The sequence below is a fragment of the Limulus polyphemus genome, unplaced genomic scaffold (genome assembly GCF_000517525.1).
Source record: "Limulus polyphemus unplaced genomic scaffold, Limulus_polyphemus-2.1.2 Scaffold121, whole genome shotgun sequence".
Lineage (NCBI taxonomy): Eukaryota > Metazoa > Arthropoda > Merostomata > Xiphosura > Limulidae > Limulus > Limulus polyphemus.
Window position 1 is genome coordinate 257,265 of NW_013665731.1, and position 17,934 is coordinate 275,198.

A 17,934-nucleotide genomic window follows, 5' to 3' on the forward strand; every position below is an offset into this window, starting at 1 on the left:
CCCAACGTCGCGTGACTTCCGCTGTCGTAACAATATAATAGACCTCTAGATAAAATGAAATAATAATGACATTAAAGCTGCAATATGTGAAATGAATTTAGTCTTAAAATACCAAAGTTCATAAATCTTTAGTATTTTAGGACATGAACTTTATCGTTACTGAAATGCATAGAATTCACATTTTAAAAGGTTTTTAAACGGCCTATAATTAACATGGAAACTTAATTATCTCGAATATAAAAGACATCGAATCGTAACTTGCCTCAAGAACGTGTTATTTGTCGATGAAATAATATTCGCTACAAAATAATTTATCATCAGATCTACCTACAGACCAAAAAAGGTTTATAGGTGTCAAAAATATCAAAAATAATTCTGTTTTGTACACATGTTTTGTTTTCATTTTCTAATACTGTTATAAAAGTTCACGTGATTATCATAGCTTAGTGTTTTTTCTCAAACAATGAAATTTTCTTACTATTAAGCCACATAAAAATTGTTTACACCTTCAGTAATATCAGTTATTAGTCCGCAGACATACCGCTGGGCCACTGGGGGCCAACTGTTATCAGACATGGGAATATTTTGGTGAAAATAAAATATGACAAAATTAAAGAAGTACAAAAAGAAATCAGTGACAAAATAAAACATTTGGAAAAAGATTGGTAAATGGAAAGATCAAAACAGCCATACATCTTTCTACATTTGCCCAACAATTCCAACCTAAAACAAATCATGGAATAAGAGAACGCATTTGGTCTACACTTACTGCCACTACTGATGTGTCATCTGCTACTGCAGGATGCTCCTGGATTAATCCAGCCATCATACTACGATACTAATTCCAGAATGTAGCTAGATAACTCAACAACATTGACTAACTGAGAAACCAAAAGACTATTTGACACTGGATCTTAATAGTGGATATTGGCAAATGCAAGTCGACAAAGCAACTAGAGAGAAAACAGTCTGTACAGCAAGAATTATGGCCAGGTGGTTAGGGTGCTCGACTCGCAATCTGCGGTTGCGGGTTCGAATCCCCGTCACACCAAACATGCTCGCCCTTTCAGCCGTGAGGGTGTTATAACGCGACGGTCAATCCCATTATTCGTTGGTAAAAAAGTAGTCCGAGAGTTGGCGGTGGGTGGTGATGACTAGCTGCCTTCCCTCTAGTCTTACACTGCTAAATTAAGGATGGCTAGCGCTAAATTCAGAAACAAACAAAACAAAAAAACAGCAATAATTTATACCTGGCAATTTTTTGTGTTATCATTTGGATTATGTTATGCAACTGCCACATTCTGACAACTAATGAGGTATGCTCTCTCTCAACTATAATGCAACATCGTACTCATCTAGTTGGATGACATAATCACACTTGGGAAGACCTTTGATAATGCTTATGATGAGCCAAACAAAGAAAGTTTAAAGAAAGAGAATCTTAAGCCAAATCCCAAGGAGTGCGAAGTGTTCCATCAATGAGTGAGTTTCGTGGGACATATAGTCAGTAGAGAAGGAGTGTTCAATCTGTTCAAAACTGGTCAACACCAAAGAAGCTGCATAGGGTAAGAAAATTCCTTGTTGGACCATTTATTCTGAACAAGTGTTTAACAAAGTGAAGAAATATATAACCAATACTCCTGTATTAGTATACTCAACTCTTGAGAATCAACACCTATCGGATACATATGTTAGTGATTTTATATGGGACCAGTGTTAACACATGTAGAACAATAACTAGAAGGTGTGAATGAGTGCCCACCATTGCAGGTAATGAATGTTGCAAAAAGAAGATATTATAAAACTCAAAAATACTATTAAGTGTTATTTAAGCCCTAAATCATTTCCACCATTACCTAGATGGAAAATCTTTAAAATGTAGCTAGTTGGTGCGACAAAAAGTGGCGGGTGAATTTTCACAATCCAGAAGGCAACATAGCAAGATTGGTCCAGAAACTTCTGGGATGCAACTTCAACCTCATGTATAACCCTAGATGGAGCCATGAAAATGTTGATGCATTATCCCAACGATCATGTATTAATGAGCAGTACAAATACTTTGAAATAGGAAAGAACAATAAAGGTTGCCAATCAAAATTATAACAGAATATATCCAAGATAGGACATTCACAAGTGATGATGAAAAACTAATCTGTTCAAATGCTAAATTGAAAGATACACAGGCAAAAGATGCAAGTTTGAACCAATTATTCAGCGGATCAAGAATAGTGCAAAAAAGCTTCTTACAGCCCAAAGTCAAGGGCTTGTGGGATGAGAAATGGGAAGATGTCAGAGGACAAAAACAACTAAAGTTGATATGTACACAATCTCTATATTCTAAAGCACCCCATCACCTCCACAACCTTCCAACAGTTGAGCACTTAGGTGCTAAGAAAATACTGTAGAGAGTAAGAGAGCACTTTTATTGGTAGAGAATTGGCGTGAACAATGTGAACTATGGTGTGAGGTAAAAGGTTCACGAAAGAAAGAGCATGGGCAGCTATAGCAAAATTGTGTTGGAGCAGCACTTGAGAAATTTGAGGTCGATGTGATTGGTCCTCTGCCACATAGTAACAGTAGGAATAAATACATCATGGTTGTGGTGAACTATCTTACCAAACGGCTAGAAGAATGTGCTATTCCTAACCAGGAAGAAGAAGCATTAACAAGAAAACTTGTCAATGAATTTGTTTCAAGAAGTGAGGGGCCTAAAAAAATTTTCTTACGTCAGGGATGGAACTTTGAAGCTACCTTCTTTGCAGAAATTCGTCAAATGCTTAGGATCAAAGAGACCAGTACAACAGTACTTCCTCTATCTTCTAATAGCATGGTAGAGAGATTCAACCATACACTTTTAAATCAATCAGTCATTTATGTGGATAAACATCAGAAAGCAAAGGATCAAGATCTTCCACTGATACTTATGTGTTATTGAATGGCAGTACACGAAGCTAAAGGTGACACACCATCATCACTGATGTTTGGAAGAGAACTTAAATTGCCATTGGACCTATTGTACCCACATCCAGAGGATAGCTACTCAGTAGAGTTTTACATAGACTGTGCAAGGAGACTAAGGAACACCATTGATGTTATACATGACTTTACAAGGGAAATGATTAAATCATGTAGCGATGAAATGAAAAAGTACTGTGATGTTCCTGATGATAGACTGGATTTTATCGAGATGACATATTACGGCTGTCTAATTCCTGTTGCAAGAGAGGATGAACTCCAAAATTAAGCAGATGATGGAAAGAGCCATATGTTGTATTTAAATCTGCCAATAATGTGGTTTACAGGATCTAGAAGGATAAATGTTCATATTTGGAAACATGTTCTTAAGAAAACAGTGAACTGGGTAATTCCAGTGTAGAATATACACTGAAAAGTCAACCTTTTTGTAGAACCCAGGATTCCTATTAAGACCGCTTCTAGAGAATCATCAAGGATAGAGCCATCAGTAGAATTATTCAACCATCTACCTAAAGGAAACTTTCCAGTGACATGACAAGAGACAATATATTATCCATCTGCATACCATAACTCTCGGAATAGAAAATTAGAAAAAGATATGGTGAATGGAGAGTTTATTGTGTTATTTTACTTCTGTATGAAGATTGCTCAAGGGACTTCACAGTCCAGAAAGAGGGGGCACTATTGTAAGATATTTTTTTAATATTTAGATTTCTGTTTGTTAACGGGAGTATATCATTAAACCATGAAGATGCAAAAATCTAGACATTTCATGAAATTTAAGGCTTTTGTAGAATATGGAAGCTTCTTGTATTTCTGCCAGTAAGTTTATAAATGACTTTGGCGTTTTAGAATTTTTGTTGATAAGTTGTTCGTGAAATTAGGCCCACCAGTGAATGTATTTTGTAACATATTTTATTGAAAAAATTAATTCATTCGTTATCTTTACTGGATTTCACATTATTTTTACCAAATAATTCAAAAGAACCTGCTATACAGCTTTTCCAGTTAACATACTTATATTTTTCAGTGATTCGGTAATAAGTTTTAATCAGTTTTGGGTCTTCCAACAAATTAAATACTAATTTTAACTTATGTTTGATTCTTACACAATAAAATGCACGCACATTTTACTTTGTCCTTTTACACTCTCAAGCATTAGCTCTTTTATTATGCCTAATTAAAAATCGTTTGAAAAGAAGTGCGTTTAGAATACTTGCGCACAAAGTCTAATATATGTAAGCAAATGTTTTATCAACATAAGTATATCTCTGTAATTATCACTTATGAAAACATATATTTTACGGAATTTAAAGACAAAATTGGCTCTTTCTGAAACTTTCCAATGATGTACTTAATTTCAGAATGCAGAATTTTCGAGATATTAAAAAAGAAAGAAAAAGAAACACACTTGTTTATTTGTTGGCTGTTTCAGATATTCGCGCAAAGCTACACATTGGCTATCTGCGATTGCCGTCCATAATTTTAAACTGATAGATGATAAGGAAGGCAGTTGGTCAACAACACCCACCTTTAACTCTTGGGCTACTTTAATCAAATATGGGATTTGACCGTCACTGTTATAACACATCCACGGCTTAGCGCGATTTTGTTGTAACGAGACGCGAACATTGGACCTTCAGATTCGAAGTCTTGGAAGTTAGCCATTAGGTTTTCGAACTTACTGAAGCTTTATTTTCTAAATCTTAACAATGCTGGGATACCAAAAGTACAATGTCAACGAGTGAGATTAAAATTATCTTGGAAACTCAAACTTTCCCTAAGCACTAGTGACTCAGAGGTAGATCTAAGGGATTGTATCGTTAAAATTCGGGTTTCAATACCTGCGGTGGGCAGAGCACAGACAGTCCATTGTGTAGCTTTGTGCTTAACATCAAACAAATTCTAGCTGCTCTAAAGAAATGGCGAAACTTATGCTAACATTATGTTACAAAGTTTTCATCAAATACTAAATATTCTATTCCTAATATAATTAAAGTAAAACCATTTCAGAGATGCATAACCTTACAATTACATATACTTATACATTATACTTCAAGACGAAGAGAAGCAACATCAGCTAAACAATTTACTGCATAGTTTTAGTTTACATTTACTATTTTATGAAGCACATTTTCCGGTTTTTCAACTTTTAAACGTTCCACCATTTCATGAAGCCTTAGTCACTGATCGATAGTGACTTGACTCGAAAGGGCTTATGGTCAAGTTGATCAAGGCGGCCAAGCTGTGAATAATATGATGTCATATTTGCACAGGAGATTTGGAAGACAACTTATGGTATGCATGTCTTTGAAATGTTGATTGGTTTTTGCATATATTTCAATTACTCACTGTAGTATAGTTTGGTAAAGTTAAGTTTGTATTTTAAATAAATATTTAGAGAGCAGTAAATGTGCTTTTGACTTTGAATTAACAGGAGGAATTGATTAAAACATATTCTTCATAGGTTTTTGTGATGGATGAAATATTGTGTAGATAGTATCTTGACCTGTTCATGCTTTTGGTGGCTCAGCGGTTAGCTTGAGGACTTACAAAACAAAAATTTGTGATTCGATCCCTACGGTGGACACAACAGAGACAGCCCATTGTGATCAACACAAAGCAAATATAACAGGTTTTCTAATATTTCTAAGTTATAAATCAAGTATTAATTTAAATGATATCTCGAAATGAAGGCAAGAATGTTGGTAGAAAGAGTCACGCCTTGGATGATGAATTTGGAAACTCAAATTCAGCATGCACTTTTTGCTTGAACATCAAGTACTAGCATTCATCTGTTTCAGCAATAACATTACATGCCATCTTCAATGACAGTTGTAAATCATCAGCAATCAATAATGGAACTCATAATAATTGTTGTCAAAATTATATTTTTCCGGAGAGCACAAAAAACTGCTAATACAAATTATACTCTTTAAGAACTAATTACAATTTATGATAATGCAGAGGAAAACTGATCTAAATTTATAACAATGCTTAGCAGAAGAAAAACTGGTTATAGTTTATAATAATGCTTAATAGAAGAAATTTTTTTCATAACTTATAATAATGCTTTGCAAAAGAAACTTAACATAACTTATAATAATGTCTAACATAAGAAAAACTGAGCTTAATTTAGAATAATGCTTAACAGAAGAAAAGACTGATTTTAATTTATAAAAATGCTTAGCAAAAGAAAAACTCATCATAATTTATAATAATGCTTAACAGATGAAACATTGATCTGTTTCACCAATAACACTATAGGTCATCAGCAGTCATTAATGGAACTCATAATAATTGATGTCAGAAAACTGTTAATACAAGCTACACAGTTAAAACTAATCCTAATCTATAACAATGCTTAGGAGAAGAAAAACTGATCATTTATAACGCTTAATTGAATAAAACTGATCATAATTTATATTTATGTTTATTTTTGATAATAGTTGACAGACATTCCTAAAAATGAGGATTATAAACATTATCAACAGCAAAGTTTATGGAAACCAATGACAATTAATCGATACTACTTGGATTTACTATATCAGTCATATGAATGTTTTCTTATCCAAATGAACTTAATACCGATATATTTTTCTACAACTAACAAACAGAAATATTGTATTTCAAATAGGGACACTTATGTTTACAAACAATAAAATCGTTGTTATATTTAAAGAAATTAGGTACTATATGACAGATAGGAACAGTTAAATTTAAAAAAATACAGTGATTGTCATATTAACAGAAAATAGTCATATATCGAAAAGGAACAACCATATTAAGAAACAATACTGCCATTGTTATGTTAACAGAAAACAAAAGAACTTGCATTCATATTACTAACGAATTAAAAGTACATCATATCAGCAAAGAGGTATATTGTCTAGTCTCAGCTAGTAAGTCATATAATAGGATTCATATAATAAATTGAATACGCGGTTGAGTACGTTATGTTAAATAGATTTTGAATATGAAACTGAGATGATCACTTGGCAAACACAGCCGATATAAAGTAGCAGTAGGACGGCATGAATCAGAATTACATTTGGACGTTGTTTGGAGAATTGTGTAGTAGCTCTTTTCGACGCAACATATTAATACACTAAGATCATAAAGATGTATTCGGATTGGAGATATAGTATTTCCAAGACTGAAATGTCCCTTGTACTTAATGGCATTGTAAAACAAAGGAGTGTGGATCAATTTGGGACTTCATGACCATTCACAAAGAGACCTGCAAAAATCATCCCCAGTCGTGTTAAGCAAAGTACGGTGTGTTGCATCAAGTGAGAATCTACAGCATAAAGATCAGTGACAAAACCGTCCTCATACCCCAAGTAACAAAAAACAACATAATCAAGAAAGATATTCATGCTCTTTCATTGGAATACATACCAGTCAAGTCACCCGACACAACGCCTTTGGATTTCTATGCGAATGGACTGTTCAAAAGGGCGTTCGAAAACCGTCGTCCTTGTACACTAGGTTGATTATGGAAAGTCTGCAGGTAGGAGTGGTGTTATTTAAATATGATAACCTTTCGTTGGATCCTTTTGAAATGGAAACTGCGCTACAGGGCTATTGTCAAAATGCACAGTCATCAGGTAGGACTTGTTTGGTTTTAACTATTTGTACCTAGTGCAAAACTACACAATAGGCTATCTGCACTATGGCCACCGTGGATTTTAGTGTTGTAATTCCGAAAACTTACCGCTGACCTACCAAGGTACCAGATAGAGTATGACCGTACGTGGTGAAACTCTAAAATCGATTCAATATAACGAACTCAGCCTCTGAACACATACAAGTATATAAGCAACATCATCGTTGTGTTACCATCATCAAAATGTCAAAGGCGAACAGTGTTATAATAAGAGCAAATACAGTCACTGTTATATCCCAAAAAAGCGAAATTGTTCACAAATAGTTTACATCCAAGTAATTTCTTTGTAGAGGAGATGGTTGTTTCGTTTCTTTCAAATATTACAGAGATTGAGTTAAGCAGAACATGTTAATTTTATAGATATGTGAATATAGGATTGTTTGATTAAGAGTTCATCGGGTTTATTTTGCTCATATATTATTCTGCTATGTTTTCTTACTGTGTTTCAAGAATTGAAGATATGCGATACAGGTTTTATTCTGTATTCACTGCGCAGAATTTGTACTGCGATCGTTTAACTACTCAAATGTAGATAGTATCATTCATATAAGATATTCCCAGGAATGGAGTCACGAAACAGACTCGTTACCATGGTTACAACATTGGACACAATAATTACGATAACAAAAACCTGCTAGAGAAGAAATAAAGTAGCAAATATTTCGGTTTTGGTGTGTGTTGTTTTTTGTGAGATTTTGCTTCTTCGTGATTAGTTATACGCTCTTAGTATGGGTATTAAGTTGAGATATGACCCCATGTTTCGCGGTTTTAGAATTAGAATTGAGTTGAGATATAAATCTATTTAATGGTAATATTTTCTGCTGTTATATATATATATATATATAGTTAAATAAATCCCAGAATTTGATTCTAGATTACAAATATAATGTGTTAGCTTAATAACCATTTATTATCACGAAACTGAATTATTATCATGACTTTTCATATTCTAAAGTGCGTTTCATACTTTCCCGTAAACAAAAACATACTAAAGGGAAATACGTAAAAGTAATATGGTTGGTTGATTATGCGTTAACTGTTTTATTATAAAGAAAGCTGCGTCTATACTTTTATCACAGTGAATGCTAGTAGTTAAATAATAATTTGTTTATGAGAAGTCCATGTTGTTGGAAATAGAAAAATCAGGTTCACTTCCCAGTAATACATTAACAAATATATTTCATCAAGAAGTGAAAAATAATTTAAAGAAACGTTCATGGAACACTCTCATCTCGCTGAAAACCAAAGTTCACAAGGACAATTTCATGACTTTTGCAATACCAGATGATAAAATTTTGACAGGAAACTATTCCAAAACCTCCAATATACTACACTAACAAGTATAAAAAACTGGCCATCTTGAACTGAGCACGAAAGTTAGCAATTTGAGAATGACAGTTAACGAACTGAGAACACAGTCAACAAATTCAAAACGAGTTAAAAGGCCGCAAATGACAGTTAACCAAATGAAAACGCAACTATCGAACTGAGAACGATTTAAAAAGCTAAAGACAGCAATTAACAAACTGAGCGGACAGTTTGCAAAATGAGAGCATTGTTAAAAAACTGAGAAAACTGTTAATAAATGGAGAACGACAGTTAAGAAAACCGCAGTTAACAAACTGATAACGACAATTAAAAAAGTGATAATGTCAATTAACAAACTTTCAGAGATTTTGTAGAATACCATATTATGAAAAATAAATTAAGAAACTGCTAAAACACACTTAAAAGCACTGTACTGACACTGACACTAAACTGTTGGAAAATATTACTGACAAAGACTTGTAATAAAAGGATTTTAATGAAAATAAATCGATATATATTAAACGGTTTATCTAGTTAAGTCCTTATCTTTATGTTTCTCTGTGGTTGTGATTTGGTTAAGAGACCCGGGAGGATCAGGTACACACTTGACCTCTACCTCTCTCCTTGACTGTTGTTTGTTTACTTAGTTCTGTTCGATAAAGCTTGCACATTTCTCCACTACATCCAGTAGCTAGGAAAATTTATTTTTACTGCGTGCAGCCACTGCATACGCGCTACGATTGTTCGTAGGTTGTTGCGCTCGCGAATGGCCCTTTTTATATTCACGAGTGGCAGTAAGCTCAAATTTAAAAATATAGCGCTTAAAACTTGAAAATGTAGTGGAGTTTTGATTAACATTTGCCAATCACACTGCAGAGATTGGAAAAACGGTATTATGACTTAGATGGTGATTTAATTTTGGTTTTCTACATAATGAAACGACTTGTTAATCAAAGTATATTAGATTATTTTAATAGCTCGATATTTCAGCTTTGAGTCTTTGTCAGGAGCTCCATTTAGAAGCAGAAATATTTACGTTTTTTTGCCAAAAACTTTGAATTATGCCTAGTTTTATCTTAGAATTAATGATGTCTCTTCAATTTTGTATTTGTACTTAATATTTTCTATGGTTGAAATTTTTAGCATACTCATTTTAAAAATTAGTTTTATTAGCACCACACAGATGGTATCTGTGAACATTGAATTTATGCACGTGCTTACTTTGCGTTCTGCTTCACCAACGTGTAAAGCATGTCATTCATATCCAATTTTATAAATAACACAATCATTCTTGCTGGTTATTAAATATATATACTAGTGTATAGCCCGTCAAAAATAACGGGTCAAATACTACCACTCTCACCTCATAGTATGTCCTAACCTCACATTTCATAGCTAACTGAAATAAATAAATTTTGCGTAATTATACTTGACCAACAAAAAAGCAGAAAAGTGCAGTCAAGGCAGTCAAACGTCAGTAAATTCCTTTGTGGGCCAATCAAAATTAAGGTCATTCCTGAAATGAATTCGTGTCATATTCATATAATAATTATTGGTAAAAATCAGTTACATTAACAACTTCTAATATATAGAAAAGCCAGTGCGTTTTGGTAACACTACTTCCAGCAATGGCTTTTACGTCATATTGCTTAGCAACGAAAGTATAATCTAATATTGTTATTAGTTTATGTCTTGAAAGTATAAACTGAAATGTATAGACAACAAAACTTGAAAAATATTTGTTGGTTTCTTAATTTAGAGTCACTGTTGATTAATTAAAGAGGTTTGTTTTTATTAAAAACGTTGGTGATATAACAGAAAATTGCTTAATTTAGAAACGATTTAAGTTTAAAATTGAATCGATATTTTTTTTACTTTTATGATAAATTTTATGCACTTGGCTCTAGGCTAGGATATCCTACACTACGTCTTTACTTTAGACATATTATACCAACACTCACTACACTTATAAGGTTTCACGGCTCCCTTGCACCCCGTCACTAAAATCGTAACGGGCAGAAGTAAATGAACTTTCTATCAGAATAAGTGCATTTTGGCTTTTATGACTCCTTATTTTTAGAGAAATCGAAATAATTCAAGCGTGACGTGACACACACTACCTTTTAAGTTAGAATTATTTTATAATATTTATTTATAAGATAGAAACATTTCGTGCCAAAGGTTAAGAGAAATGAAATCTTAAATACAGTTTGTAATTGAGGATTTGTACTACTTTTTATATGTAACATATGACAAACCTGGAATAAATGATAATGGCTAACGAAATGTGTCTTTACCATAAGTAGACTATCGTAATTTATATCTGTTTCGCTAGTTTTATGATTTTATAATACAAGACAATTGTATTCTTGGATGATGTTGGTTATTAGAGTGAGAGAGTAGGAAATATTTGAAGCAAAATAATTTTTCAGTTGAATAATTTTGTTTTTAAATGTACTTCGTAAATAAACGTGAGTTTAACACAAAAAGCTAAAGATTGTATAATAATAATATATTTTCTGAATACACATTTTTCTATATACATCAAGGATTCAGTACTCGAGGAAATGACGAAGTAATGGACGACAGCGCACAAGAGACAGTTCAACAACCTGAAGTTAGTGTGGCTGACCAGGACGTGGCCAAAGCGTCTAGCACTGAGCTCAACAAGAGTCTGCTTCGCTGCTTGCTACTTGTGTTACCTGTAGCTATACCGGTAGTAATCTACTTACAGGATGTGCCTCCCACCAGGCGCATTTTTCTCACAACTTTTGGGCTGCTATTAGTGGCTGTCTTTTCCTGCATGTTGATGACGTTGCTGCGTGCTCACCAGTGTCATTTGGAGGAAGCCACGCCACATATTGAAGTGACAAGTGAGATTCCGCAGCACTATATACTGTCAATGACCAATCGTTCTACACCACATAATTTGTACAACGTCCCATCAACTAGTGGCATGCGTGATGTTCGCTCAGGAGTTACTCTTTTGCATTCATACACCCACGCCCCAGTACATTATCACCTATCTTCCCACTACCACAACCGCTCCCCACCCCAGCAAGAGCAGCACTCTTCTGCCGTCGTTGACTCTCCTCTCGCTCGTTCTCCCTCCAGTTTCCAACATTTACGCTCTTCCTCCCTTCGCCATCCCTCGTATAGCTCCTCATTTCGTCATTATTCATCCAGATCTTCTCACCACCAGAACATGAGGTCATCTTACCCTTATAGAACATACCGTTCCTTTCGACGACATTCTTCAAGTTCTCTTCATCGGGTACAATCGACCAGCCGCCTTTCAAGGTCTTCTTATCATGCACCACCAACCCAAGAAGCTTACATCAGGGATCAAACAACACTCCCGGTCGCTCAGCCATGCGTATCGCGTTCGTTCTTCACAGATAATGCAAGATCCACTCAGTTGCCAATCAGGGATGATCCACCATCCTATGAAATAGCTTTAGATTGTCCTTTAGCTTTAGTCTGTAACCCTATGGAAAGAACCTATAATCAGCAGGCAGAGACACCGCCTCCTAGCTATGATAAAGTAATAAAATGAAAACTAAGACATTCTTTAGTTATTTCTTGGTGGCAAAGCATTTAAGTTTGGCATAAACTTTACCTGAAAGTAAAGAATTCGCGGTCTTGCGCTCCCGCTCTAGAGAAAACTGTTACTTTTGATGAAATTTGGATTGAAAAACTGTGTTTGGATACTGTTGTACTACATTTATTTCTCCATTTACATTTATATAATTGTTGCTTTTCACAGATGAATATATCTCGTACAAGAAGCGTATTTGCTAAAAATAACGCTTATCACTTCAACAGAATAATTTATTAATTGTAAATATTTCACATATTTTCAGTTGTTGTAATATAAGCCAATATTGTGTATTTTGAAATAACACCACAGCTTCTTACATTTGATTGAAAATCTATAATACCTCATAAGGACATAAAAGGTAAAAAAAAAAAAAGAGATGTAATTTGCCCTCAAGCGCTAAAGGAAGTAGTTGGGCGTTGTCTATAGGACCGACTGCGGCCTTAACTAAATCGTGTTAAACTTCAAAAATTAACCTACCGAACATGTCACCGGTGGAAAAACAATGACCTCGTACGTACACACATGTCATAAGCAGTTCTTCCTAAAGTCAGTTATTACATATAACGCCGTTAGAAACAACATATGATTTGTGGCTCTTGTTCATCATTTTGGTTGTTCGAGAGTATACGTTGCATCATGGCTTCATCGTGATCGAAACTTTAGCTTACTAGAGAAGGAGAATCATCTATAAAAGGATTCAATAACACTTAACACCTCTGGTTAATAATAATAATGATTCCTACAAAAAAATTACTAAAGTATTAGCTTTATACGAGTGATAAGTGTTTGACAAAAGTTGAGCTTGAAAATGACATAAAAATCATTCCCCAGTTTGTAGATACAGCAATAGAAGTGTTAAGGTTAGTAGCTGTTTTGAAAGTGTGTTAAAAATTAATTGGTTCTTAGTTGATGACTTAAAAATAATCATTATTTTCAATGTTTAGGAAGGATTAAAAAGAAGTTTGGAGCAATTTACAGTTCCTAGGTATCCACCAGTTCGTCAGCAGTTAACTTACATACTTATAACACTTAAATATGGGGTTCGATTCCCCGTAGTTGATAGAGCCCAGATGACCTATTTTTCGGCTTAGAACTGTAAAGGCAACAACACTTGTTAGAATAATGCATCTGTAATATTTTAATTGTTTAAAGGCTACAGTGATTTGTTGTTATTGTGAAAAATCTTAATTTAATAGAATATTGTGAAATAGGCAATTTTAGAACTAACTGTAAAGTTTGTTACTCGTAGAGTTTTAAAAACTGAAAACGAAAATAACCATGTTTTATGATATTTAAAATTGAATTAACTACTGTAAAATTCACACACTATATCGTATTAAGTAACTGCAAATAAATGTTTCATTTTTTCTATTTTTTTTATGCTGGTTGTTAATCTTTTCATTTTCAGGGAATACTGAATGCTGACGTCATTTGTCTCGTGATACTCAACGGTAAAAATAAAATCTCTTAATATGAAACTACGCTGCGGGAACGTTCTAGAAATGTTAAAATTAACCATGTTTGTTCATACGGTTTATACTTCGCTATATCAAAAGTAGAAAACCTAAAAAAAATAATTCACCTCTCCTAGTCAGCAATAATACTATATCGTAGATCATTTTCTTGTTGGTGTTTTGTTATTTCAATCTTTTTACATTGATTTCTGTTTAATATCTGAATATCTTTGAAATCATCCTAATTTAGGAAAGTTTAATTGCTCCATTTTTTTGCACGTGAATACAGAAATTCGTGAAACATTAGATTTCATGAACGAAAGCAAAAGGAAATTGGAAAAGAAAGAATTTTATTCTGAAGATAGATAAAGATTATCTGTTTATACTATACTAGAGAAAGCTTTTAGTTTGTATATGTTAAATAGATTTTTTTAATATTGAAGATTGTTAGGCACGGTAGAGTCGAAAAAAACCGTCCACTCTCCCACCTAAGTCGATGGCAGATAATCATTTATTCGTGTCTATGTGTGAGAAACAGTTTGATGAAAAAAACCTATAGATGCACGAACATTCCTACAAAAATAGACACAAAATCTTAATAATTACAAAAGATACAGAAAACACTAATTGTATGGAATTCTTTTATATTTGTATTCTTCTCTCAGCAACCGAGATTTTTAAGTGAACTTCAATTATTGTATCATGATTACTGTAACTTTCTACGACAAGTCATCTAAATATATATATATGTTCATGTATATATATATATATATTATTAAATGGTATTTTCTAACAACCGTTCGTTTATATCAATTCTCGTGTATTTCTTTAACTGGCTTCTTATTAATAAAGAAACAATGTATATAATGCTTTATTTTGTTTTCCGTGCTTACTGTCAGTGAATAAGCAAACTATTTGTATAACGTTTTGTCTTCTGTGCTTGTTTTCAGTGTTTTATATCTTGAATAAACCAACCAATTGTACAATGCTTTGTTTTATGTTCTGTTTCTTGTCAATGCTTTATATATTGCATAGTGATTTTTTTCAGAATACTTTACTTTTCTAACTATCCATACAAGAGTTCAAGGATATATTGTGTCAAGCTAGTAATCCAGATTCTATTAGAAATCCTGTGTTTCTTCTTCCTAGTATAACTTGTCAACGTTATAAGGTATATTTAATACTTGATCACAAATGAAACACATATAGAAATCCTGTGTTTCTACTTCCAAGTATAACTTGTCAACATTATATGTTATATTTAATACTTGATCACAAATGAAACACATAAAAATCACCAGATTCTTATCAGACATGCTATTGAGATAAATGTATTATATGTTATTTACTGTATTTCATACAAACGACTACAACGTGTTACATCAACTCTTTCCAATCTGATGTTATACCTCTCTTATTATTTGATTCAGTTATTTACTACAAAAGGCTATTGACCAGGTAATAATGTATTTTTTTTAGTTTTTGTAGTCTTACTGTAAAAAAATTATGGATGTTTTTTTAAATTTCTCGACCAAAGTAGATATTCTGTAATGTATAAAGAGTTGAGAGATAATGGCACGAAACACCAGTCACTTTAATTACTTTTGGCATCTGGATTCTGGCTTTAGTGAGATTAGTTTATCAGTAAAGAAGTACATGATCATTACTTAACACAAAGCAAAAACAAACATGAAAAGTCTTCTTACAGTTTGATAACACACTTATTCGAAAAAATTATGGTGGATTTGATCTTATCAGTTCCAAGTAAAACCTATAATAAAAATACGCACTGTCAAGTCATTATAAAGGATTGGAGGTTTCTCTAATAACGAAAAAAAGAAAATTTATCCAGTAACACAGCATTAAAAAGTTGATATTAATAGTTCCAGAAATAGAATCTGTTGACCTACAATTCTCTAATGGCTGACAACTATTGGTAAATATTTGAGCATAATTCAGCGATAATTTTAACAGGAGTTATATCTTAAGATACTAAACATTCATGAATTTCAATAATGTAAAGATTCAGTTAGACTACATCACAATAAGCACTGCCAAGAACTTTGCTTTATTAATAGTTAATAAAGTGAATTAGTTTTTGTTATCAGTCTTTTAAAGTTTCGAATGTCGTGTTTGTAAATTTTAAGTATAGTATGGCTGGGTAAAACCAATTCAAATATACTTTTTATATGCATATTGAACATGACGATTTCAATACTGATTCTTTTGCTTATTTAGCATGTAAAAGTTCCAACGCTAGAATCCGGGTTTCGATGCCCGTGGTGGGCAGAGCACAGATAGCCCTTTGTGTAGCTTTGTGCTTAATTACAAATAATAATAATTATTTTATTATACACTTCATATTTGATTATTTATTATAATACTCGCAACTTTTTTATGGCTTTTAGCCTTGCATCTTCATCAGTGATGTCGGTGAAATCTATTAGCTTTACACTGTCGTTCTCAATTAACATTAACGTCAAAGCGTTCTTGTATTGTAGAACGTAACTCTTGAGTTCAGGCTCTCCAATTTTTGAGAATGAATGTGCTCCCTTAGCTAAGAACACATTTAATGTCAAGTATATTGTGAAGGGCTACGCCTACATTTTCATAGACCAAGACTGTTTCCTTCGTGTAACAGTTTGCTGCAGTATGCACTATTCTATGCTCTCTTTCTTGTTACTGCCACCACAAGAGCTGCTGGGAAAATAGGTTAACACTAAAATCTGAAATTCAACAACTTCGTCAGGGACTTCCAAATCATCTGAGTACTTGTTGTAGAATAGATGCAGTTTTGTGAAGAGGTTCAATTTTTATGGATACAAGGTCATCCAGAAGTCTCTTTCCTACCGCGTAAACAGTTAACAAGAGCGTCAATGACAGTATTGAACGTCTTAGCTTGAAACTTTTGGCGGCATTCTAAAACAGCACCTGGACTCTTAGACTTATCAAATAATGTCTTATGCTTGCGGGATTGGTCCTCATAACGTGACTGTCTTAACAGCCACTTCTATATTCTCAGACTCAAACGTGACTGTCTTAACAGCCATTTCTATATTCTCAGACTCAAACGTGACTGTCTTACAGCCATTTCTATATTTTCAGACTCCAACGTGACTGTCTTACAGCCATTTCTATATTTTCAGACTCAAACGTGACTGTCTTACAGCCATTTCTATATTCTAAGACTCAAACGTGACTATCTTAACAGCCATTTCTATATTCTCAGACCCAAACGTGACCATCTTAATAGCCATTTTTATATTCTCAGACTCAAACGTGACTATCTTAACAGCCACTTCTATATTCTCAGACTCAAACGTGACTGTCTTAACAGCCATTTCTATATTCTCAGACTCAAACGTGACTGTCTTAACAGCCACTTCTATATTCTCAGACTCAAACGTGACTGTCTAAACAGCCACTTCTATATTCTCAGACTCACACAAAATTATGTTGTCATAGTGACTCCAAACAACCAATGAGGAATTTCATGTGTAATAAAATAAGGTTAACTAAAATAAATTTCTCTAATAAAAATGTATTAAAATAAGATTACAAATTTAGAATTAAATTAAAAACAATGAAGTTATTTTCTAATTAAATAAATCAAGGACGCTCCTCCCATCTCTGACCACATTGTGCTCTCGCGCGATGGGACCCGGACAACTGCCCATAGGATAGAACGGTTCTGACTATCTACATTTTCATAAAACAGTTTTATCACCTTGTGTACACAGAAGTGGTCTACGACTGTCACCTGAAGAAGATATTTTCGGATTCTTGCAATCCATTTTGTGATTGATCACAATTTAAATAACGAGAGCAATTTCGACATTTTTAGTAAGGATTGTTTGTTTTTGAATTTCGCGCAAAGCTACACGAGGGCTATCTGCGTTAGCCGTCCCTAATTTAGCAGTCTAAGA

The 17,934-nt window shown here is 33.5% G+C and overlaps 1 protein-coding gene across 2 annotated transcripts; it reads left to right on the plus strand.

Moving 5' to 3' along the window:
• The first annotated feature begins 5,199 nt into the window (after positions 1-5,199).
• Positions 5,200-14,996, plus strand: LOC111089423. 2 transcript variants are annotated; one of them, XM_022401894.1, is made up of 3 exons: positions 5,223-5,274; positions 5,444-5,611; positions 11,503-14,996. In XM_022401894.1, the coding sequence occupies exon 3, from the start codon at positions 11,532-11,534 to the stop codon at positions 12,507-12,509; it is 978 nt and encodes a 325-aa protein (XP_022257602.1). In that variant the 5' UTR covers positions 5,223-5,274; positions 5,444-5,611; positions 11,503-11,531; the 3' UTR covers positions 12,510-14,996. The 2 variants fall into 2 exon arrangements, with proteins under 2 accessions (XP_022257597.1, XP_022257602.1); XM_022401889.1 differs by lacking the exon at positions 5,444-5,611 and having other exon boundaries at positions 5,200-5,274.
• Positions 14,997-17,934: the final 2,938 nt, after the last annotated feature.

What these genes read in the sequence shown, in the direction of transcription:
- LOC111089423 (XM_022401889.1), top strand. Translation starts at nt 11,532, where the DNA reads ATGGACGACAGCGCACAAGAGACAGTTCAACAACCTGAAGTTAGTGTG.